This window comes from Asterias amurensis, chromosome 15, assembly GCF_032118995.1.
Source record: "Asterias amurensis chromosome 15, ASM3211899v1".
Taxonomy (NCBI): Eukaryota; Metazoa; Echinodermata; class Asteroidea; order Forcipulatida; family Asteriidae; genus Asterias; species Asterias amurensis.
Window position 1 is genome coordinate 3,216,747 of NC_092662.1, and position 25,635 is coordinate 3,242,381.

Genomic DNA, 25,635 nt, shown 5'->3' on the forward strand with positions numbered 1-25,635 from the left:
GTGACCCATGATGGTCGATCGATCTCAGTAAAGGTGTGTCAGTTTTGTACAAATGTATACGGTGGACTACAGAAATTGCCTACACTGCCGGCAGCTGTAGCAAAAACAACTCTGTACTATTCCTTTATTTTTTTACTATTTATTTTATTATTATACATGTATTCCTTTTTTTAATATCTAGAAAAATACAATATTACGGGCAGATGTTTTTTATTTATTATACAATGGATATTCACATTAAAAGGTCCCGAATGGCAAGGCATTTATGAACTTCTCACAGAACAAACGTTTCAGACAAACCATTCATAAACACTTTAAAGTTGATGTAAACATAAGATTAAGACAGACAAGAAAAACTTATCAAAACATACGAAAAATAATATATCAATTTCAGTAGTATACCAAAACAAAATTATATTAATTAAACCCTGATACACAAACTGTGTAGAAAAACATTACGGGGTTCTGCATTTGATTTGATTTGATTATAAAAGGTTTATTAAAAACAAAGACAATTGCAGCCAGAGGCTGAATTGCAGTCAAACTACAAAGACATAAATAAATATATAAATTTCAAAGAGTTAAAAATACGAGAATACAATGAAATATAAAACACCGATAAAAAAAAAAGATTTACAAAGATTATGGAAAAAAAAAAAACCTGTTGGCCTCATGGTCCAAAGCAAGAAGTTTGAAACCCAATCCGCCTCCGAATTGGGGCTACCAGAATCTTCAAACTCTGCATCGGTTGTACACTTGTATTTGTACTTGTTTTTTATGTTGATATAAGTGCATGTTTGTACCGTGGATTTGACTGCGTAGCTCCACTTGAAATTAAAAACCTGCTTGAACGAAAATGTCAAGTCGTAAACTTTGTTGAATTTCACTGAAAATGTTTTCAATGAATAAGGAAATCGAGTCATATGGCTATAAATAGATTTCAATTGTGTAAAAATAATAATCTTTTTGGATCTATAATTACGAAATATTCAGAATATCAAAATCACATTAAAAAGGTGAACAAGTGCATTACAAACAAGTTAAAATACCATTTCCGTTGAAAACATTCCGCTCAGGTAGGCGTTTAAGGTCAAAAGGTGCATCTGGAAGTGGATTGACGTAGTCTTTGTGTAGCTTTCTGGCGTAATTCACGAGCTTCGGAGTGTGACGTCATAATGTACAGATTACTCATTTTGTCATTTTTTCAAATATTGCTTCGATACCAGTTTCACGAGTCTCGACGGTGATAAGTTTCTCACTTTCCTTGGGTTGTTTGCTGGTAGACATGTACTCTCGTAGGTAGCTCAAAGTTGCTTGCTTTCCACACTGTATTTGGACCAAAAAGAGACTATAACATGAGGCAAGGATCTATGAAGTGATGACAAAGTGACGTTGCACACGATATTCCATACACAAAATTAAACAGTGTTCTTTCTTTACCATAAGTGTACCCGCATCCCTTTTTTTTAAAGGCAGTGAACACTATTGGTAATTTCTCAAAATAATTATTAGCATAAAACCTTACTTGGTGACGAGTAATGGGGAGAGGTTGGTGGTATTAAACATTGTGAGAAACGGCTCCCTCTAAAGTGATACAGTTTTCGAGGAGGAAGTAATTTTCCCTGATTTGATTTCGAGACCTCAGATTTAGAACTTGAGGTCTCGAAATCAACCATCTTAACGCACACAACTTCGTGTGACAAGGGTGTTTTTTCTTTCATTATTATCTCGCAAATTATCAATAGTGTCCACTGTCTTTAAGGCCCCTTGTCACAGTCGGCTTTCCAATTATTCTTTAATTATTCAACCCAAATTCAAGCTTGATTTACCTCTATGAGAAAGTTCTTATCTGCTCTCTCCATGTCCCAATCGAAAGCATCCAAATACTTGGTGTTGATACCAATGGTGCGGGAGAAATCAGAACTCTGAACAATTCAGTAAGAAAAAAATGAAAAGATGTGAATAGAGCCAAGCAAACAATCGGGTCTTTAAGCTTACGAACAAAATGGGAGTTATTTTTTCTGAATGCGACATCTTTAAGCCAGAGTAAAGTTGGTTTGAAGGAACACAAATTTCCCCCCAGAAAAAAGAGAGAGTTTGTCTCCCATTGTTGGAAACTTCTGGAGTCCATTCAAAAGAGGGCGCTATCACAAGAAGTTTGTACACAGTTCGAAAATAATCTCACGCTGAACCACCTGTCTGTTTGGTAAGACTCTACGTTTCGTCTTTTGTCACATGTTTTTGTTGACTAGCTTGCTCAAAGTCATAGTTCTTAGACCGATCCATTAGGCTCTGCGCACGACGCACGTTTGAGCAAGAACACGGGGTTCTCCAATGCCTTTCTCTGCCGCGCGCACCAAGATACGCGCACGGATGTCGGACTTTATTTTGTCGGACCTTCTTTGAGTTGTGATTGGTCAATACGCAATGGGGCGGAGCTAAGTGGATCGGCGCTACTCACTCTTGTTGTGACTCGTTGCACATTGAGAAGCAAAGTATCGACAAGTGACCCAAGTAACTCGGTGATACTGCTGATCTCACGCCGTTCATATCCACTTAGAGTCTGCAGTAAGTCCACTCCTCGTCTGGCTCCTAGTTGGACAAGCTCTGTGTACTCAATCTGTGTTTGATTACAAAAAAGTTAACATAAATATGAGCTTTTTTAAATGTTAAATTTGCATCGAGGATAAAGAATAGTAATTTCGGTTTCACCCATTACACCGATGTGTATTAGTTAACACTGTATACTTAGTACTTTCCCGTGTGCTGTGAACAAAAAAACACAGACACATTATTACTCGGGTGTGACTCGAACCCACGACCTGTGCAGTTCTAAAGCTGTGCTATACAAGCTATAAATTGTTTTCTTCAAACTGCTGCTCACAATATACACTTGTACTTTTGAAATTAAACTGTAGGTTAATTATTCGTTCTTACCTCACCACTTCCATCGCTGTCGATGATATCAAAAATAGCATCTGGGTTGTCCTCACACTCAAAGAGTAACCGAATGTCATTAGCAGTTAATTTTCCTCTGTTCTAAAAGTGAATAAAAAGTATGTTGTTTTATGCATATTTTGAGAAACACCACGTGAGAAGACTGGTCTTTGACAATCCCAATAGTGTCAACTGTCTTTAAGCCTACTTCAATCATGTCCATAATCACCTTTCACCTACATTCATTACACATTGAAAACGCAGTAAAATCATATGTACATGTGTACATTACACATTATCTACAAGACAAATGCAAGCTGAGACGACCGAAAATGCAGCTGCCAAACTTCGGACCAATCAAAACAAATCAATTAAATCAATGTATCCAATGAAATCACTGGTTCTGTAAAACCATTACCTGTCTTTATTCTTGAGGAAAAAGGCAAGGGGCCAGTCTACAAGCTATGATGGTTGTGTTACCTGTTGGAAAGATGTCCTGAACTCCTCTTTAGAAATAGAACCACTCTTATCGGCATCAGCGCCGTTCAACATTGTCATCAGTCGGCTGACTGCTTCTTTAATATCACCCGTTGAGTTCTGTACTTTTTCATTCTTCTTTGCCATTTTCCTTCAATCGGTAAGAAAAATAGAACAGAAGTTTGAGAAAAGAAAGACAGTTTTAATAGACAGTAAGTTGAATGATAAGTGGAAAGCTTACCTGCTAAGTTTTGTGCTTGGGGTTGGGACTGGTTTCCCACCATACTTTGCGATCCTATCGTCAAGGACCGTTTTCATCGTGTCCTGCTCGCTGGTTGAGAACTAACAACAGTAAAAAAAAAAAAAAAAAAACAGGAATTAAAAATTTACGAAATATAAGCACTTTCGTAAGTAGAAATTGTCATCCATTTTTTTTTACTGGGATAAATACACACATCCCTTGTGTGCATCCCTGTAGATATTCCTTTTGTTCTTTCAATTGCCCCAGTTCTTAAGATTTTCCAGAGGCTTTGTACACAAAATTCCTCGTGGAGCAACCAAGTCTTTAGAATTTCCCTACGGAGTCCCTATGTTTTGATCTTGATCTCCAGAGGGTAGGCGTCCGGAATATTAAAGCACTAGGTGCGAAGAAGAGCGAGAAGGATGTTTGAAGGTGGGTACGGCATCATCCTTTTTCGATTTTGAGTTAATCAAAACTGTTGTCGACAAGAGTGTTGTTTCTCACAATATTTTCTTGGAACTTCACTGACCAATTAAGCCCAAATGTTCACTGTTTTTTATGCATATATTGGGATACACAAAGTGTATGTCTTCGACAATTCCTAAGAGTAGACACTGTCTTCAAGTGATTTATGGGACAATACGTATTGCCAAAACAAAAATGAGATCAACGTTAACTTATAACCTACCAGAAGTATTCCAAGTGTCTTGTCATTTAACTCTCCGAAGCGTTCTGACTTGTCCCATTTCTTACTCGCATTGGTAAGATCGCCAAATCGAGCAAAGTAACTATCCTTGGGGTCCATAGATAAATACCAGCCTAAGTAGAAGCAGAAAGATCTTACAAGTTAAAGGCTCTGGGGTGGATTTCACAAAGAGTTGTGATTAATCTTATCTCGAGTTAGGACCAGTTACTCGCCCTAACCTAGGACTATCCATGCAATTTGTAAATATCTCCTAGGACTAGTCCTAAGTTAGGACTAGTCCTAACTCTTTGTGAAATCGACCCCTGGACACGTTTGGTAAATACAAATTTGTAAAATGATATTATTAGCATAAATCTTACTTGGTAACGAGCAACAGAAAGTCATTAAACCGTCATTCAAAAATACCTCAGGCTGTTTCGCTATTCCCATTGGTGGAGATCGAGTCATGTGGGGTTGTTTAAACGGTCGATGATAACCAGCTGGAGTTGTTTATAGCCGGTTGTTTTCGGATACGGATTTCGGATACGGATTTCGGATACGCGAATAAATGCATATCTGAAAACTGTCTCAGTCTAAAAACAAAAAACACTTACAGAGCTCCAGGACGTCGAAAAACGGATCAGTTTTACAAAGTTGTATGCTTTTATCATGCCTTTTAACCAAAGAGGCATTCATGAATGGGAATAAACGAGTAGTGACTCGTTCTTAAACTGCCGTTTAAAACCTTACAGGGCCGGGTCGTGGCACGGCGATAAAGGCCCACGCCTTCGGCTCGGGACTTTATCACACGGCCACGACCCTGCCGGTTTGAAACGGTAGTTTAAAAAGAATTCTCGCTACCGTTTTGATCACTTATTACATCATCCTTCGGAGGTCGCATAGGCCTATACGTTACTCTTAATGTTTCAATTTAATACCTACCATCAAAAGCGTGGACCGGATAATTACAAAGAAGACCGCCATCCACGAAGAAACTCTGTCGAAACTTGACGGGTCTTAAAACAGCTGCAATGAAAATTGAATTCAATATTAAGAGCTAACAAATGATTTTTTGGAAACTGCTTAAACAGTCCCCGCAAAATAACAGTAATTTTTTCACATTACTTTTTCATTTAGACTTCACTTACAAATTGCACAGAAAGATGTTTTAAAAAGTAGAATATAATGATCCACACAAGTATCACTCAAAATTGCACGGTTTTCATTTTACGTCGCGAACTAACACGGTCGGCCATTGGGAGTCAAAAATGTGACTCCCATAAATGGCCGACGAGGTAAAAGGAAAACCGTGCAATTTCGAGGCATGTTTGTGTGGACCATTGTATTCTACTTTTACAACATCTTTCTAACCATAATGCATTTCATAACAAACGGTTTCAAATGCTTTTTAAAGACCAACTCGGCCGATTAAAGGTGCAGTGAATCGAGTAAATTGTCACAAAACTGTACCTGGGATCGAGGCAGAAGCCCTGGCAGCGAGGTAGATAGGCATATCCGGTGTGGTCTTAACATGGAAGTAAACGGCGTCCATCTTATTCAAATCAGCTCCCACAATGCACAGCTCCACACCGCTCTCTTTATAAAGCTGAAATGGATCGACGTATATACGGAACTTGGTTACAAAACTGTGATGGGTCCAGCTCGTATTTGGTGCTCGATGTGGCGTGTAATGAGGTGCATGCTGGTCTAGCTGGCGATCAAGTTAGACCAGCATGAACCCAATTCAACCGTTAGCGCTTGCGCATTGGGTACTTGCCAAAAGGTTAGGATCTCATAATCGAGATCAATGGGTCTATGACAATGACATCTCTGTGACGTCAGTCTTCCAGGCTTAGATTTGACTTACCTGCCGGAAGGTATAGTTTTTGTTGCCGGTCTTGTTGAGAACCGTGCCAGCTATCCAGTGCTTAAGCTTGTTTCCCGGATGTGCGCCCAGTTTACGGACTAGATTTACCAGTTGCCCTAGCCATCCCCAACTACCATCTTGACATATTTTCGGGAAAAACATGCAAATTTGTTAGAATTTGATTTAACTCTGTTATTTGATTTCTTGAAATGTGTTTACTTTTAGTTGATCAGATTCAAACACGCCTTAAAACAACAAGATTGAATAAATACAAATAAATAAACGCTTTGTCTAATCGATTAAAATTATTTTGGTTGAACGAAGACATGGAATGGGATTTAAAACCGATGTTGAACTCAACATTTTGTAAAATTCACCCATAACTAGTTTCCTGTGTGATTTATTACTTGATCATTGATTTAAGTGTAATGTTTAAGGAGTATAAAGATACCATCTATTTTACCATAAATTAACGGTGAGAAGTTCGGGTCCAACAGTTTCTGTATTTCGTACGAGTCGCACCCCAAAGCTAAAAAGGTAGCAATGATACTTCCAGCACTGCTACCTGCAAATCGTTTGATGTTCTTCATTAGACCCAACTCCTCAAATACCTGTTCGGAGAAAGAGACCTATTAGGACCATGTAGTACATTTTGTATATGCACTATAGGGAATTACTGTAGTAGGCTATAGTATTATATCGTGAAATTATTGTCAGTTGCCGCTCAAATATCCTCCATATAACTTTGTGAATATTTATGTATAACCCTTTTTTTAAAATGTAAGACAGACACACGCCAGACACACAAGGCCTGAAGGCCACTTCAAGGTGTCGGCTATAAATCTTTTCCAGAGGCCGTTGTCACCTATCTCCTAGGGTTGAAACAGGGTTATACGGTCCATACGGATATAACGTTGTTTTCATCCATTTGTAATTCTTCAAAATTGTGAAATTGTTGAAAAAATTTAGACCTGGAAAGTGGCTCATTGTTTCAGAATGCAGAATTTCGAAACTTTGTAAAACTTCAAAGTGTCTGTTCTGCTCATTCTAAATTCTGTCAGCCTGGACATCCTGCCGCCACCTTTACAATCTTTTTGAAAAACAATTACTCAAATATGATACTGCTTTTTGTAAAAATGAGTGAACAAGTTGTGGAAGTTTTCCCGGGAAGTATTTCAACCTCGTAAAGATAAGATTACAAATTCTTCCAGCTGTACTCTAACTCGTGTACGGGTTAAAGTAACCAATCGCTATAGCTTTCTGCCTTTGTTCATTGCAGTTGGTTCTCCGGTGATGCCGTCAGCATTTCCTACACCCTTCATATTTCATTTTGTGACTCCTTGTAGTTTGTTAACTAATAAACCTCTTGATCATTAATTCATTGGTCAACTTATATTCCATCGTTCGTCCGTCCAACCTCCCCTGGTAAACGCTACGTGAACTTACCCGTGCGACTCCAACGTACGACAAGCCTTTACTCCCGCCTCCCTCCAGGGCTAGGTTCTCGAAAGGAAAGTCAATGCCTCTGAATTCTCGTTTCTCATCCTCTGTCAGAAGACTGGCTTTTGGCTCAACTGATGGTGTCTTCTTAGAAAACATGTTTGATGGAGGTTTGATGGGCACTAACGTATACGTGAGTGAGTTGTGTATTTTTGAGATGAGATGTATTCATAATAAATAGAAGTCGCAATGACAACACTGCTGAGACCAGGCTTTACTTTGCATGGGAATAGTTGTTGCTCGCGGACAATTGGAGTTCAGCTTAAAGCTTAGTCCAGTTGATTACGTAACTGTTGTAGGAAGTGCACATAGTAGAGAGTAAAGGCATTATTGCAAAGAGCATGGTCTATTCACGCAGATTGGACGATAGTAGGGGGGGGGGGGGTCTTTGCACACTACATTGGTTTCGCACACAACTTTCGCAAGAGATCACCTGCCATTCTTTTGTTGTTGGGCAACTACGTGTATACCTTACATATTCTATCACACAGGTACATTCTTTCTATCACACAGGTACATTCCACAGGTAAACTAGAGATGATCCACCATGCAAAGTTTCAAATCCTATTTAGAGATGATCTAGCTCGCCGGTGAGCACAGCCATCTTTTGATCTCCTTCCTACGTCATGTGATCTCCTTCGCTACTTAAATGGTGGCATGGTTTAAGGTGACCCCGGTTTAATTCCCTGCCAGGGCCATCTGTGAGTTGAGTTGTGCGTTGGTTCTCTGCTGTGCCATGAGGGTTTCCCAGACCATCCGGTTTTCCTCCCTCGGGAAAAAAATCAAACACTTTCGATCTTGGATGTGCTCCGTGGTCATAATGGGTTGATGTGGCTGGCAGCCAAAGGCGCCCTTGCATGCCTGCTTCTCGAACACGTTGTAGCCGCGTCCTTCACAATTCAGCTCTTAGCTGCGAGCATAGAGCAAGGAACGCAAGTAAGGATGATTAGCCCCCAAATTAAAAACAATTTTTTTTTTATTATAATATAACACTTGACTCAAGTCCCAATCCCGTGCCAACGCCAGAAAACTATATTTTGACGGTGATGCGGTTGTTTGCTAGTTGGCGTGATATGTTTTAACAGGGACCTCCCAAACGAGAACGGGATCAAATCTACGTCATAATGGATTCATAGAATCCCAATCAAACTTCGTTATTTTACTGCCGTTTAAAGGGAAGGTACAAGTTTGGTAAAAAATATTAACTTATAAACTGACTTGTTTAACGAGCATGGGAGTGCTGTTAATAGTATCAAACATTGTGAGAAACAGCTCCCTCTGATCGTAGCATAGATTTTGAGAAAGAAGCAATTTCTCACTAAAATAATGTAAGACTTCTAGCTAGAATTCATTTATTACTATCTAAAAGCACACAAATTCGCCCATCAAGGGTTTTTTCTTTCATCTTTTTCTCGCAACTTCGATGACCAATTGAGCCCAGGCTTTCACAGGCTTGTTATTTTATGGTTATAATGGGATACACCCAGTGAGAGCACTGGTCTTTGACAATTACCAAACGTGTACCTTCCTTGAAAGTTAGTATTTTTCTCACCTAAACTCAGGAACGTACTGATACAGTGCTTATACACACTTTTAAAAGGGTCAAACCAAGAAAAGTACAGAGTAAACCAAAATCAATGTGTTTTCCTCCACACTGTTAAAATCAAGGCAAGTTTTCAGAAATGAAACAAACAGGTTTTGGATCAAGTGCATTTTCAAAGTTTTATTGCCGAATAAAGGCATAAACCCAATTCACTTTGCACAATTGAAATAAATATTATTTTTTGACAGAGACAGAGAACCACTACGTTTAACACACACACAAGGTGTTAGCGTAAACATTTATTACGCGTAACAGACGAAAGATTAGAGTAGTAAAACCACAATAATAAAATTGAACTCAATATTATCCGAGGAGGTTAAATAAATTAATTTTGTAAACAAACTATATGAAGCAGTATTTATTCCCTGAATGGAAACTGCTTCGGGCTCCAGCTCACTCTACCGAAAGAAACTGTGTTCACATGTTTGATACAAAATACAACTTGAAACACAAAAAGGGCTCTCAGTAAATTTTGCATCTTGTCGTTGCTTTTACGTCAATTCACATTTCAAATTGCCACGAGCAATTGCCGTAGGATTTTCTGTCGCTACAAGGGGGACAGATTGAACTATTACAACTAAATAGTGTTAAAAACAATATTTTAAAGGAACATGTTTCCCCAGCCGATACTAGTAAATAATATTAACGCATCTTGTTAAAATTTATGAATAAAATATTATAGTATTATTTTTCTTCTTAAGAGACCTTTAATCCGTTTTCGATGCTTAAAACACACTTAATATATATCTCTTCGGTCATCTGAAGATGACAAGAGCAAGTTAGTCTAATAAACGTCACGGGATACCAATTCGGAAACTCAGTCCGTAAATTATAACAATCCCATAAGCTAAAATTGTAGACCCAGCCAACTTTCTATTTCTTATCCGTCCGGAGTAGTTTATAAAACGCAGGTCAGTTCTTTTTAGAACTGAGAAGTCTCCCGAACAATCCGAAATCCGCGATGGTAAAATGAAGAAAGACAGTTCATTAAAAATAAAACTCTACCTGGCAAGTAGATACAAACATGATATTACCGCAAACCATATTACACATAATAATTAAATACACAATTTTGTTCGACATAATTCCATTTTAAATATGGCAAGCCAAAAGTTATTAAACGCGTATAACCACGCACCCTGCGTAACTGAAAGTATAAATATTGCTTCTCATTTTGAAGATAAAAAAAAAATGATTTCATTGGAATGATTTCATTGGATAAATGTACAATGACGTAAGCTTACCATTATTACTGTAATTTGATTGGTTAATAGAAATGAATGTATAACGTAAGCTTCCCATTACTGTGATTTGATTGGTCCGAAGTGATGTTTGTAGGACGTAAGCTTACCATTACTGTAATTTGATTGGTTAATAGAAATGAATGTATGACTTAAGCTTCCCATAACTGTTATTTGATTGGTCCAAACAAATATTTTTTTGACGTAAGCTTCCCCTTGTTCTGTGATTTGATTGGTCCAAACTGATGTTTGTCAGACGGTACTTTGAGTCGTCTGCATGCGGTGTAAACTGTAATTATGACGTACATGTACCACAGAGCAAGGACCAACAGAGCAAGGACCAACTGGTCCTTGCCTGGTCCTTGCTCTAGGCTTGTACCTGCATGTAATGTTGTTTGATTAACGAGTAGAGGATTTGACTGCGTATCTCCACGGTGAAACAAGTGAAAGGTCAAAGGTGCATTTGGAAGGGAGTTGGCGTCAACCTCGTTCCCAGGGGTGATCGATCTCACCGCGCCATTTTTTCCCCAGCATGACCTGCTCGATTACTGTTGCCGTTTCTCACGTGTGATTGGTCCGTTATTACCTTGGTCTTGGGTGTTTGCGTAATTCGTTGGTCTCTGTCTCTAACCTTCCTTGGGTTGTTTGCTGGTAGCCATGTACTCTCGCAGGAAGCTCAAAGTTGCTTGCTTTCCACACTGTTTTGAGACCAAAGAAACTTTATAAGACACCAATGTATTGATGCGGCTGGATGACGTCAATGCATAAGGTCTATATCCAGGCACACCGGAGCCATTCTATCGCTACTATTCTATTTGTTACTGGCAAACAGTACTTTGTGTGCGCTATTCTTATTTAATATACACGCCTAATCCTGACAACCATTTGTGAACATTCATTGTTCTACTTTTAGTTGGATCTGCTTCAATCTATATTCATAAATACCTCAGACAGTTTCGCTATTCCTATTGGTGGAGAGCGCGTCACCTGGGGGTGTTTAAACGGTTGACAATGACCAGCTGGAGCTCTGTTTATTGACCCTATTCACCTGACGTCATCATCAGAATAATTCTAGATGGGCCATTTTGGTGGTCAATGTCAACGTGTGTTATTCAGTAAAGTGCGCATTTTAGGCGACACGGCGTTTACACACAAATCTAATGACCACCAACCATAGATATATAATTAAATACTTTAATGTTACGCCTTTTAACCAAAAATGCATTTATGAATGGGAATAAAAAATTGGGACTCGTTCTTAAACGGCCGTTTAAAACTTTGCAGGGTAGCTGCCGTGCGATAAAGCCCGAGCCTAATGCGAGGGCCTTCATCAGATCACACGGCAGCGACCATGTCGGTTTTAATCGGCCGTTTAAGAACTCGTCGCTACCCTTTAACTATCTTAAATTAATACCTCCATGAGAAAAGTCTTATCGGCTGTCTCTAAATCAAAATCCAAAGTATCCAAATACCTCGTATTGATACCAATGGTGCGAGGGTAATCCGAACTCTGAAAAATAACAATTTAGTAGTTAGAAACACATGGAAAGCTGTGAACGGACGGGGGGTACATAATCAGGACTCATAGCAACACACACAGCTGGGTGTCACAGGGGAATCCGCCCCAAGCAGGACTCATAGCAACACACACAGCTGGGTGTCACAGGGGAATCCACTCCCCCCCCCCCTTCATACGGGAAACTATGAGCCTATTAAAGACACTGGACACCTTTGGTAATTGTAAAAGACCAGTCTCTCACTGGGTGTATCTCAACAGAAGCACAAAATACTAATAAACCCCTGACAATTTGAGCTCAATTGGTAGTAGAAGTTGCGAGAGAATAATGGAAGAAAAAGCACTACCCTTGTTGCACACATTCTGTGTGCTTTCAGATGTTCGAATTCGAGATTGTAGATTAAGTGCAATGGTCTATGTCTCCACCAAGCCACTGCTCTTTGGAGAAATTAGAGTGAAAAAAAAATGTTGTACGACTTACAGTATTACCAGGGGCCAATTTCATAGAGCTGCTTAAAGGGAGTGGACACTAATGGTAATTGTCAAAGACTAGCCTTCACAGTTGGTGTTTCTCAACATATGCATAAAATAACAAACCTGTGACAATTATTTGAGCTCAATCGGTCATCGGACTTGCGGGATAATAATGAAAGAAAAAACACCCTTGTCACACGAAGTTGTGTGCGTTTAGATAGTTGATTTCGAGACCTCAAGTTCTAAATCTGAGGTTTCGAAATCAAATTCATGGAAAATTACTTTTTGCTCGAAAACTATGGCACTTCAGAGGGAGCCGATTCTCACAGAGTCTTATACCATCAACCTCTCCCCAGTATTCGTCACCAAGAAAGGTTTTATGCGAATAATTATTTTGAGTAATTACCAATAGTGTCCACTGCCTTTACGCAAAAAAAAAAATAGTTAAGCACGAAAATAGCTTGCTTATTTTACACATGTTACAGCCCAAAGTTTCATGCCATATTCTTTGCTTGTGACTAGTATTGTGCCAAGTATTTAATTTAGCTGTTGTCTTGGCCGACAATCTGAATTTGTTTGCTTAGGCAGAATTTTGTGAGATACACAAAGTTAGAAGATTGATCTTTGACAATTACCAATAGTGTTCACTGCCTTTAAAGGATTTGGGTACCTTTTCAAAATGTCCATAGATTTACATTAAACTTACAGGATTTGAAGATAATGATAGTGGAAAGCTTCCCTTCAAATATTACTTACTGAGGTGCAGTAGTTTTTAAGAAATGAGTAAAACAATGTCATGAAAATACGTTTGTAAATGATTAAAATAATTTTTGTCTCATGAGACGAAAATTATTTTCATGACATTGTTTTACTCGTTTCCCAAAAACTACAGCACCTCAGCACGTAATATTTTCAGGGAAGCTTTCTACTATCATTATCTTCGAACTGTGTAAGTTTAGTGTAAATCTGTGGACATTGTGTTTTTTGTCCTACAAAAGTTCTATAGACCCTTTAAGCAGCTCTATGAAATTGGGCCCAGCTCTCACAAGAGGGATTCACGACCATCCTCTTTAAAGAAAAAAAGTTTAATCAACTACTCACTCTTGTTGTGACTCGTTGCACATTGAGAAGCAAAGTATCGACTAGTGATCCGAGTAACTCGGTGATACCGCTGATCTCACGCCGTTCATATCCACTTAGAGTCTGCAGTAAGTCCACTCCTCGTCTGGTTCCTAGTTGGACAAGCTCTACGTACTCAATCTGTTTTAATAAAACATAATTATGGTTATCAATATGTTATTGTTTGCAGATCAACATTTTAATGGGACTTTTGTTATCGAACTGCTGCTGTTCACAATGATTATTTGTACTTTTCGAAATTAAGTTAAAGGCAGTGGACACTATTGGTAGTTGTCAAAGACTAGCCGTCATAGTTGGTGTATCTCAACATATACATAAAACAACAAACCTGTGAAAATTTGAGCTCAATCGGTCATCGAACTTGCGAGATATGAATGAAAGAAAAAAACACCCTTGTCACACGAAGGTGTGTGCGTTTAGATGGTTGATTTCGAGACCTCAAGTTCTAAACTTGAGGTCTCGAAATCAAATTCGTGGAAAATTACTTCTTTCTCGGAAACTATGGCACTTCAGAGGGTGCCGTTTCTCACAATGTTTTATACCATCAACCTCTCCCTATTACTTGTCACCAAGAAAGGTTTTATGCTAATAATTATTTTGAGAAATTACCAATAGTGTTCACTGCCTTTAAGGAGAATGGACGAGAAGGTGTAGAAGGGCTTGAACACCCAGCAGGGTGGACACGTGAGCATTACAAGACTTATTATTACTACTATTATTTATTATTTTTATTATTATTTTTAGATTTGTGAATACAATGAACGATCCGAAAGCGAGTACATTGTATCTACACTTTAGAGTCTTTTTTCTGTCAAACGACGTTTGGTAACGTTTCTGTTTTGCAAAGATTTTAAGCAGTTTTATAGTGCTTGCAACATTATCAAGTACCATGTTTTGATCAGTTTTCAATCTTAAGTTTTTACTTAAAGTAAATTAATTAGCTGGAAAATGTTTTAAGAAACTGAAATAATAACATGTCAGCTGTGTTTGCACATCATGATATCTTTCAATTTGGAAAGACTGTCATGTATTTCAAGTTAAGCTATCACTTTAGTTTGTAGATTCTACAGTTAGGAGTCGTTACATATGCATAGTTTAGCGTAGATTTGTATACAGTTAAGTGTAGATTCATACAAGTAATCTTCAGTTGACTGTCAAAGGAATAGTTTAAAGCTGGGATATATATATCTAGTTTCTTACCTTACCACTTCCATCGCTGTCGATGATATCAAAAATAGCATCTGGGTTGTCCTTACACTCGAAGAGTAACAGAATGTCATCAGCAGTTAATTTCCCTCTGTTCTGAAAATGAAAACAAACAAAGTTCAAATCTGCGAATGCCAAATGTTTTTCCAATGACATGCTCTATGCGCCAAGTTCCTTGGTTGTGATCATTACAGTCACAAATATTCCCCAGATATGTCTCCATCTGCCCAATAGCAACAAGCAACACAGACTGAACAGTTTCAAACTTTGAGGCTCGTGAATTACACCAGTGATCTTGCTTGAGCCTATACGTCAATTATACATTCATTTCACATAGAGAAAGGCTGTCAAATCCTATACGCGTAAACACTGGGTGCGTTCGTTTAGCTTCGCTGGGTCGACCCCGGTGTGTGGCGGTTTTTTCTTCCAGGACGAACGTGGGTAATTATCTGTACACGTTCGTCCTGGGAAAAAAAACCCGTCACACACCGGGGTCGACCCAGGGAAGCTAATCGAGCGCACCCATTATGTAACACAAATGCACGTTGCTTGTGTAGACGACCGAAAGGGCAGCTGACAAACTTTTTACCCCAGACCAATCAAAAACACAGATACCAAAAAGCTATGTCACGTTTATCCAATGAAATCACTGGTTCTGTAAAACCAATACCTGTCTTTATCCTTGCGGAAAAATGCAAGGGGCCAGTCTACAAGCTATGATGGTTGTGTTACCTGTTGGAAGGATGTCCTGAACTTCTCTTTAGAAATAGAACCGTTCTTATCGGCATCAGCGCCGTTCAACATTGCCATCAGTCGGCTGACTGCTTCTTTAATTTCACCCGTTGAGTGTTGTACCTTTTCGATTTTCTTTAGCATTTTTCTTCAATCGGTAAGAAAAAACAAAAGTGTTGTTGGAGTGAAACCAATCGTTCCTCAACGAAAAAGGAAAAGGAAAAAAAAAACCACAATTCTTATATAGCGCATTTAACAATTACATCCCTTTGAATGTTTCTCAGCTCCCTTGGGAGTATACAACCTGGGCAAAAGTTTATATCGCTCCAAAGGCTTTTTCATGCACACCTTCGCAGGTACCCATTTAAACCTCTGGATGAAGAGAAGCAATTATAGTAAAGAATCTTGCTCAAGGACACAAGTGTCACGACCGGGATTCGAACCCACACTCCGGTGACTGCACCAGAACTTGAATTCGATGCTCTTATACCACTCGGCCGTGACACTCTGCAAGTAAAAAAAAACTGGTCAGGTCACGTCCTAGCAAGGAGGTAGGACCACAAGTGGATATGCAAAAAGGAAAAACTAAAAACAACCCCAAAACATTATAAGTGGACTCTAAGAAACCAATCAAGAAAAGGAGCACACAGAACAGAAGTTTGAGAAAAAGAAAGACAGTTTTAATAGACAATAGGTTGAATGGAAAGTGGAAAGCTTACCTGCTATATTTTGTGCTTGGGGTTGGGACTGGTTTCCCACCATACTTGACGACCCTATCGTCAAGGACCGTTTTCATCGTGTCCTGCTCGCTGGTTGAGAACTAACAGATAGTAAAACAGGAGTAAAATTAGTAAAATCAGACTCAACGAGAGAGAAAACCGATATCAGACAGACGGGAGCACTGTCATTAGAAGCGCAAAACCGAGGCAAGGTTGGAGAGGAAAAGAAAGAGCGGTATAAACACTTTTGACTTTTCATCTTGTACTTTTTATTGAATCACCAAAATTAACCCAGATTACCAACTAAAAAGTAGTGCCACACTTAGTTTTTCCTCAAGACATACGTTAGAGGTCCATATATCAGCTCTATAGGTCATGGCCGAGTGGTTAAGAGCATCGAAGTAAGAGCATCGAATTCAAGTTCTGGTGCTAAGTCACCAGAGTGTGGGTTCGAATCCCGGTCGTGACACTTGTGTCCTTGAGCAAGATACTCTACTATGATTGCTTCTCTTCACCCAGGGGTATAAATGGGTACCTGCGAGGGTAGAGGTTGATATTGTGAATGAAAAAGCCTTTGGAGCGATACAAACTGTTGCCAAGGTTGTATAATCCCAAGGGAGCTGAGGAACATTAAAAGGGATGTTATTGTAAAATGCGCTATATAAGAATTGTTTCTTTATTTTCTTTTCCTGTTTTCCTTTTTTTTCAGGCATGATGCACTGACTCGGAATATGCTAAAATTGTACAAAAAAGACCACTATATAAGTATTAAGTTTAAACCAGCACATTGTTGAGGCATGATGGGCTTTACTCCAACATCACTTTTCTTTTCTTAAAGTCAACAATAAATGGCAATGGAAATACAAAGGAAGAAAGAAAGAAACGTGATAACCTTACTACAAGAACTCCCAGTGTCTTGTCGTTCACTTCTCCGAAGCGTTCTGACTTGTCCCATTTCTTACTCGCATTGGTAAGATCGCCAAATCGAGCAAAGTAATTATCCTTCGGGTCCATGGATAAATACCAGCCTAGGAACAAGCAGAGACAGCTTACAAGTTAGTCTTGTTATGTTTATTATGTAAATGACTCATATTTGCTTTTTTTAAAGGCGGCACAATATCAATTCTCAATATCGAGAATTACGGATTTATTTTAACCACATGTCATGACACGGCGAAAGGTGCGGAAACAAGGGTAGGTTTTCCCGTTATTTTCTCCCGACTCCGATGACCGATTGAGCCTAAATTTTCACAGGTTTGTTATTTCATATAGAAGTTGGGATACACAAAGTGTGGGCCTTGGACAATATTGTTTACCGAAAGTGTCCAATGGCTTTAAACTATAACTGATTTCGGTACAAGTTTTTAGTTATTAGTTTTCGACATTTATTTATTTACTTCGGTTTGACTATTTTAAGTGCTACATAAATCGGTCTCATATATTGGTATACTTCAAAACCCTGTCTTAAGTACTTTGTATTAATTTCGGCCAATAATCAGACTCAAGTAATTCTTAAAATCGTGATACCCACCATCAAAAACGTGGACCGGATAATTACACAGAAGACCGCCATCAACAAAGTAGCTATCCAGATGCTTGACCGGACTAAAAATAACTGCAAGAAAGACAATTGAAATCAATGTGGAGGGCAAGACATTTATTTAATACTTATATTTTCAGTTCTTTCTTTCAAAGATCAATCATTTCTGTCAAAACCTCAGACGGAATCGCTGTGCAAGTGGATTGGGGTTTTCCCTACATTGTCAACAGACCAGGGCCCAATTTCATAGAGCTGCTAAGCACAAAAATTGGCCTAGCATGAATTTTCTTCATTGGAAAAAACAGGACTACCAACCAATTCCACGTGATTTTAAGGATAAGTAAACAACAGCCGAAAACAAGCAACAAGCAATATGCAACAAATGGAAATTAGGTTGGTAATCCTTTTTTTATCAGGGAAGAAATTTCATGCTAAGCAATTTTTTGTGATTAGCAGCTTAGCGTCAAATTTTGTTTTAACTGTGCGATTTCCATTTCATAGCACTGCTTACCGTACAGGCTTAAGCACGCGAAAAGGCGTGCTCATCTTCCGAAAATAAATGACGTCACAATGCAAATCCATGGTGAGCGCGCAACATGGCCGCCTAGTTTTTCTGTTAACCTGTGAAATAGGCTTGCACCTTAGCAAATTTTTTGCTACAGTAAGCACGAAAATTTGCTTACCGTTAAGCGCGCTATGAAATCAACCACATACCAAGGGCAGATTTCACAAATAATAGTTAAGACTGATCTTAACTTTGTGTGTCAATCTTAATTGCTTATCATAGTGTGATGTCACAAAAATAGATCACTATGGTGATAGTGACAATACATCTTAAGACGAATCCAATATTGTGCTTTGTGCAATCGTGCTTTATGCAAGTGTCGTGGCCGAGCGGTTAAGAGCACCGAATTCAAACTCTGGCGTTTCTGATTAGCAGAGTGTGGGTTCAAGTCCCCAGCCGTGACACTTGTGTCCTTAAGCAAGACACTTAACCATTGCTTCGTCCTTCGAATGGGACGTAAAGCCGTTGGCCCATGTGTTGTGTAACGCATGAAAGGAACCCAGTCCACGTTATCAAAAAGAGAAGGGGTTCGCCGCGGTGTTCCTGGCTGTTGCTGCTTTGCGCCGTAGCACCATGTAAACCCTAATAAGTTGCATCTTAATTGGGTCTCAGAATTCATCACTTCAATAACCTATCTTGAGTAACTTGTTGGTAGATACGTGCGCTATATAAGACTTCGATATTTATTGTTTATATACCTTTATTTATATATAATTATTATTAAAACTGATAAGAGTTCCAGCAAATTAGTTTGAGAGTTAAACGGATCGCAGTGAATCGAGAAAACTGTCACAAACTTTACCCGGGATCGAGCAAGAAGCCCTGGTAGCAAGGTAGATAGGCATATCTGGTGTTGTCTTGACATGGAAGTAAATGGTGTCCATCCTATTCAAATTGGCTGCTACAACGCACAGCTCCACACCGGTGTCTCTATAAAGCTAAAATGGAGACGGAGACAGAACTTAATGTATACATGTATGGGTTTGCGGTAACACATCTTCCTAGGTAGATGATGTTCCTTTAATGAGAACTTGTCTTACTTTTCAATCAACTATATTCGGCCTAACCCCGTTATGACGTCGGCCTTTTTGCATACCGACGTCTGCACGTCCTACGTTCGTCTGACGTTTTTGTTAAACGTTTGGAAAACACAATTTTTCAGCTGGTCTAACATTGGAAGGTGACGTCGTAATGACGTTTTTACTTCCAACATTGCCCTATAACGTTGGGCCAACGCACGAACAATCTAAAACACGATTCAAATATTATTTTTTAATAACTAATTCAAGTTTGTTAATTTTATACTTACAATTTATGAATTGTTAAATTGAATGATTATTTTGTTAAATCAAATGACGCAACATTACATTTGACTAACCATAAAACAAAATAGAATGACCCTTTTTAGTAGCATTCGATTTCGCGCAAAATAGAATAGCTTGGTGGTTAAATTGGCTGCTCATTTGCCGAAATTGATCGAGAAAACCTATAGTACTTGACTACATAAAACTAAATACATTCTAACTACAACCTAATACAAGCCTATACACCCCTGTGTATTGCACGTCTTGTATTCATAAAGTACATAATCCGCAGACTCTCTAGTCATGGTTTACACCTTTTTCAATGAAAATTGTTTACTCTTTAATTCAAAAATTGGATTGACAATGTTTTGTTGTTGTAAATTTGATGTTCACACTTATCCACATAAGTACAAAAACTTGCCTTAATCTACTGGTTATGAAAGGCAACATGTCTTTACGGATAAACATTTCATAAAGCCTGTAAGCACAAACATTTGCTTGGCATGAAATTTCTTCCTTGATAAAAACAGGATGACCAGCCAAATTGCCACGTGATTTTCAGAATAAGCAAACAACAGCTGAATACCAGTATCAAGCAATATGCAACAAATGGAAACTTGGTTGGTAATCCTGTTTTTATCAAGGAAGAAATTTCATGCTAAGCAAATGTTTGTGCTTAGGGGCCTACATGCTTTATGAACTTGGGCCAAATGTCTCTACTCTCTGGCGTGATAGGAGACTTTGGAACGCTAGGTGGCAGCAGACCTACCACATAAATTTCCATTGATAACGTAGTTCTGAGCATGCGCACATTATATGAGAACATTGGATTATACCTGGTGTGTCCGCTGCCACCAAGCGTCCAGAAAGTCTCCCATGTTCAGGCTAGATTGGACCATAGAGATATGTGGACTTACCTGACGAAAGGTATAGTTCTCGTTGCCGGTCTTGGAGCGCACCTTGTCCGCGTTCCAGTTTAACATCCTGTCTCCTGGATGAACGCCCAGTTTACGGACAAGATTTACCAGTTGCAACAGCTTTATAGCACTACCATCTAGCCATATTTTCAAGAAAACAAAATCATGAATAGGCCAAAATAAGTATTTGTATTTTTTTTTTCAAGTTTCTTTTAAAGACACTTGACACTATTGATAATTGTCAAAAACCAGTCTTCTCACTTGGTGTATCTCAACATTTGCATAAAACAACAAACCTATGTGAAAATTTGAGCTTTATTGGTAGTCGGAGTTGCGGGATAAACCCACCCTTGTCACGCGAAGTTGTGTGCTTTCAAATGCGTGATTTCGAGACCTCAAATTTATTCTAAATCTGAGGTCTCGAAATCAAATTCGCGGAAAATTACTTCTTTCTCAAAAATTACGTCACTTCAGATGGAACCGTTTCTCACAATGTTTTATACTATCAACAGCTCCCCATTACACGTTACCAAGTGAGGTTTTATGCTGATAATTATTTGGAGTAATTACCAATAGTGTCCACTGCCTTTAAATGTGACGAGAAACACACCTAAACAAAACGACGAATGGATACGTAAACACAAATAAACGCTTCAACTTTTATCCTGAAGACTAGCATTGTAGCCTAGATACTGTTCGAACCATCGATACAAAACCGGCTGTTTTCAGGGCAACACTCCCTCAAAAGCAAATCATTAGGCCTACATAGTATCCGTAAGTTATATTATAACACCCCTTGCAAGTATTGGGAGAGCGCGTCACATGACATGTCTTAGTTTTGCTAGACGACGGCCGTGTGATAGTGCGTCGGTTTGCCATGCGCTAGTCCGAAGACTAGCACACGGCGCCGTGCGCTAGTCCGACAGACTAGCACACGGCGTGCAGCAGACGTCCGTTGCGTGTACGAGGATGATAAATTAATAGTATGTAACCATTTCGGATTGCACGTCACTACATGCAACACAGTAAGTAAAAGTGTTTGCAATCTGTATTCGCGTCGTCCGTGGATTGTAGCATTCAGGTCTGTAACTTAATAATAATAGTACAGTATTTTCCGGGGATCACCTCGGGAGTCATAGTTTTAACCATAGCACTCGAAGCAGTCAATATTTGTATACTATATCTATTGACCCCTTGCACGCGTGTCACACGCGGCGACTGATGCCATGCTCACCATGTTGGTGGGCAGTTCGGTTTACATGTGTTAACGCCGCGTCGCCTAAAATGCGCACTTCGCTGCATAACGCACATCATACTCTATGCATAGAGTTTATGAAAACGCACAGTGAAATTGCCCACCAGTATGGCGCATTCAAGATTTTTCTGGTAATGACGTCAGGTGAAATGGGTCAATAGATATACTTATCCTTATTCACAATGCAAAGCGTCACACAATCACAAACGCTTTGTGTAATTAAACTGATTTGGGGTTGAACACTAGACACGGAGCGGGATTTGAACCAGAATCGATCCCAAATTGTGTAAATCGAACTAGTTTCCATTGTGGTTTATGAATTGAAAAAAAAAAAAAAAATGAAATAAGCAGCAGAATATTGTACAGAAATACCATGTCTTTTTACCAAAAACTAAATGCGATGAGGTTTGGTCCGAGATATTCTGTAATTCGTACGAGTCGCATCCCAAAGCTAAACACGTAGCAATGGTACTTCCAGCACTGCTACCTGCAAATCGTTTGATGTTCTTCATCAGATCCAATTCCTCAAGTACCTGCAGAACAAGACGAAATAGGACCAAAGTACAGACAATGTGAATTTGGTTTACAATGAGTGTGACCTTGTACATTCTTTGGGTATTCTGGCAGGCAAGACACTACTGCACAGGTCATATTATGGGAAAATTTACATTTGGTGTCACACAATGTCCGAATAATTAAAGAATTGTGAAGTAAAAGCTGGACAAGTTTTGAGAGTTGCCCCTTTCATCATAAGAATTAGACAGAGTGGAACGAACAAAGCACGGTGAGTGACGTAGCGTGAATTATAACACCCCTTACAAATATTCTGCCTTTTCATTGGTAAAGAGCGCGCCACGTAATGTCTTATATTTTTTGCTTGAAACGGTGGCCATGTGAGACTGATAGTGCATCGTTTAGCGTGCGGTACCCGTACGTCTGTTTACCCACCTCGAAACCCACCTCGAACCCAATCAGTTGTGCATCTGTGTACCTGCGTACGAACGTTACGTGTACGAGGATGATAAATAGTCTGTTGGGTGTCAAAAACCAAATATCGACTGCATTTACTCGTGCTATGGTTAAACAGCCTATAAAGGCCCGGTCACACAGGCCCCGATAACGATAACGAAGACGAGAACGATCAAAATGCACGCCCTCGATTGGTTGAATGGGCGTGGGCGTACTCTCCGTGGAGCATTTCAACCAATCGAGGGCGTGCATTTTTATCGTTCTCGTTCTCGTTCTCGGGGCCTGTGTGACCGGGCCTTTAAGGACGACCTCAATATTTCAACTTTTATCTTTTTATGGCCAAATAGACATCGTAGATACCGGTTAACAACCATTTTACTCTCAAAGTTTGCATTTAGTAATAAACAACTCGAGTCAAAAATACACCCGGCCGCTCAGCTTTTCAGCCGACAGTCAAAAACGGCTTATCTATTATAAAGACCCCTTGACGCCAGTGACGATTTTCCCCCCTAATTGGGTTTGAACACAGTTAACCAGCTTTTGCAAACTGAGTGCGCTATTTTCCACATCAAATAGCCGGCACTGACGTCACGATTCCTTTGGAAAATGGCTTGTTAGATAAGCACGCATCGCTTCCCATGCTTACTAAAACTTATAAATCGCCTCTAAAACTGCTGGAAACAGTTTTTTGATATGCATTCATTGACCTGGAGATATACTCTTGTAGAAAAGTCAGTCAGAAAATGTTTTTTTAAGACACCCCTAACAATCACGAGGGTCTGAGCAACCAATCCACAGCATGCAATACTTCGTCCGTGGATTTTAACTAAGGTCCACATTAGTAAAGGTCACATGGTAAAATTTCGCATTTTTTGTTTGTTAATCAAGGGTTCCGACAGCTGGTGCGGATGTTTTGTATTGTCATTTATGAGCTAGCAACTACTAGTGTAACTGATGATATTACAAACAAGTTTGGGTCTCCATTTAATTGTCGTCATCTGTTTTCGTAATTATAAAACCCATCAAGAAGCGTCGTTATCTTCAAAGTCAATTTATGAACGCTTCCAACAGTTGGTGTGAATCGTTTTTATATTGTAATTTACCAGCTAACAAGAGCGCCCTTCCAAAACGCGCATGAACTTGGAACTTTACACATAGTAGCTATTCATTAGGAGAGGAAATCATTTCATTATTTCGAAACTTTGTAGTTGTTTAAAACGCCCAATCTTCTCACTTCACATTCTGTCAGCCTTTCTGGACAGGCAAAGATAAAAATTACCTAAAATACAGCGGTTTGTTTTGCTTTACATATCCTGCTGTATCGGAAGTAGAAAGTTTCCGTATCCTGTCACCACTTTTTCATTCGTTATGAAATAAAATAATATGTATAATTTACTCAAATGAGACATTCCTCTTTGATAAAAATATTTGGACAAGTGGTGGCAGGAAACGGAAAGTTTTTCAAGGAAGTAGTTCAATCTCGTAGCTTCAGAAACTTACCCGTACGACTCCAATGTATGCCAAGCCTTTACCCCCACCTCCCTCCAGGGCTAGGTTCTCGAAAGGAAAGTCAATGCCTCTGAATTCTCGTTTCTCATCCTCTGTCAGGAGACTGGCTTTTGGCTCAACTAATGGTGTCTTCTTAGAAAACATGTTTGATGGATGTTTGAGGTGCACTACGTACACGTCGAGTGTGTTGTGTATTTTGAAATGTTGTATAAAACTCACGATGACAAGATTGCCGCGATCGACTAGTAATAGGCTTTAGTTTGCATGAGAAAGTTGTTGTTCGTGGAACAGATTGGAGTCAGTTTATGTTATAGTTGATTTTACCAATCTCTATTATACTTTTTTTTAATTGTCATTACCCTAGATATCAGTGGTTGATTGCGTGTAACTGCTGTAGGCCGTGCACACATGGGGTGGGGAGGGGAGGTTCTGTGTATTGGTTGCGCACGCAGCCATCGTAATGAAGTAAAATAACTGGCTAGAATGGAGCCAGGGAATATCATTTTATCCACTGGATTTCAGTGATTGGGCAACACCGCTCGTGCGTTTCCAAACCCGATGGAACAGTACGTCTATGTGGAGATTACAATATCACTGCTAACAAATCCATTCACACTGACCAGTACCCTATACACATTTACAACGCTCTCCTTTTCTGTTTCCAATAACAGTAATGAATGCTAACATTCATTGCGCAAACAGGGCACCATACTATTATTTCGTCCATCCTTAGTTTGGTTACCATGAGTTGGAATGGAGTAAAATCAAGATGGCCACACCGTGATAAAGGTCTATTCCTACAGCGGAAGAAGTATTCAGTAAAGCTGGTAGGTGGACAGAAGTTTTCCGACTTAAAATGTGTAGACAAGCAAATGTTGTTCGCTCGGCCCCAGCGGCCAGTCTATCCAGGGCTAATCGCTTGCACAGATTCTTGTTCAGCAAGTACGTCATGTATGCAGTGCATATGGTGCGGTGTGACTGTGATGCATGTACCAGGGACTGCGCATTGTTAAACCAGTGACAGTACATGGTACGTTTGCCTATACCAGCGCCTTTGGTTGAAGCAAGGCGCTGAGGACGAGCGAACAAATGTTGTTGAACGACAATTCGCAACATTATGTTAAGATTAAGACGCTCAAGTGACTGTATCATTATACACTGTTACCTTTCGGTGTTTCTTCGAGTCCTGGCAGAGATTCGGCAGAGTTGTCTCTTTTCACAATGTATTGACCTTCCTG

General features: G+C 39.3%; 2 protein-coding genes across 4 annotated transcripts; both read right to left on the bottom strand.

Annotated features, from left to right (window-relative positions):
• Window positions 1-103: 103 nt before the first annotated feature.
• Window positions 104-24,584, bottom strand: LOC139948176 (uncharacterized). 3 transcript variants are annotated; one of them, XM_071946234.1, is made up of 12 exons: window positions 24,389-24,584; window positions 6,671-6,818; window positions 6,208-6,344; window positions 5,811-5,946; window positions 5,283-5,366; window positions 4,344-4,474; window positions 3,656-3,756; window positions 3,418-3,565; window positions 2,938-3,039; window positions 2,462-2,620; window positions 1,830-1,925; window positions 104-1,326 (listed from the first exon to the last, which is right to left on the bottom strand). In XM_071946234.1, exons 1-12 carry the CDS (start codon window positions 24,539-24,541, stop codon window positions 1,189-1,191), a joined length of 1,533 nt encoding a protein of 510 aa, XP_071802335.1. In that variant the 5' UTR covers window positions 24,542-24,584; the 3' UTR covers window positions 104-1,188. The 3 variants fall into 3 exon arrangements, with proteins under 3 accessions (XP_071802335.1, XP_071802336.1, XP_071802334.1); XM_071946233.1 differs by lacking the exon at window positions 24,389-24,584 and adding an exon at window positions 7,654-7,892 and having other exon boundaries at window positions 107-1,326; XM_071946235.1 differs by lacking the exons at window positions 1,830-1,925; window positions 24,389-24,584 and adding an exon at window positions 7,654-7,892 and having other exon boundaries at window positions 106-1,326.
• LOC139947997 (uncharacterized) lies at window positions 10,698-23,727 on the bottom strand. Its single transcript, XM_071945943.1, has 12 exons — window positions 23,656-23,727; window positions 22,305-22,452; window positions 20,665-20,801; window positions 19,246-19,381; window positions 17,870-17,953; window positions 17,236-17,366; window positions 16,339-16,439; window positions 15,620-15,767; window positions 14,882-14,983; window positions 13,643-13,801; window positions 11,966-12,061; window positions 10,698-11,249 (listed from the first exon to the last, which is right to left on the bottom strand). Exons 1-12 carry the CDS (start codon window positions 23,725-23,727, stop codon window positions 11,178-11,180), a joined length of 1,386 nt encoding a protein of 461 aa, XP_071802044.1. The 3' UTR covers window positions 10,698-11,177.
• Window positions 24,585-25,635: the final 1,051 nt, after the last annotated feature.

Excerpts from the sequence above, each read along its gene's own strand:
- LOC139947997 (XM_071945943.1), bottom strand. The coding sequence starts at position 23,727 with ATGTGGACCTTAGTTAAAATCCACGGACGAAGTATTGCATGCTGTGGA. Across the intron at positions 22,453-23,655 it reads TTGCTCAGACCCTCGTGATT|GTACTTGAGGAATTGGATCT; the intron begins GTTAGGGGTGTC and ends CTTGTTCTGCAG. Across the intron at positions 16,440-17,235 it reads AGACACTGGGAGTTCTTGTA|TTCTCAACCAGCGAGCAGGA; the intron begins GTAAGGTTATCA and ends ACTATCTGTTAG.
- LOC139948176 (XM_071946234.1), bottom strand. The coding sequence starts at position 24,541 with ATGTTTTCTAAGAAGACACCATTAGTTGAGCCAAAAGCCAGTCTCCTG. Across the intron at positions 5,367-5,810 it reads GGCTTCTGCCTCGATCCCAG|CTGTTTTAAGACCCGTCAAG; the intron begins GTACAGTTTTGT and ends TTTTCATTGCAG. Across the intron at positions 3,757-4,343 it reads AGACACTTGGAATACTTCTG|TTCTCAACCAGCGAGCAGGA; the intron begins GTAGGTTATAAG and ends TACTGTTGTTAG.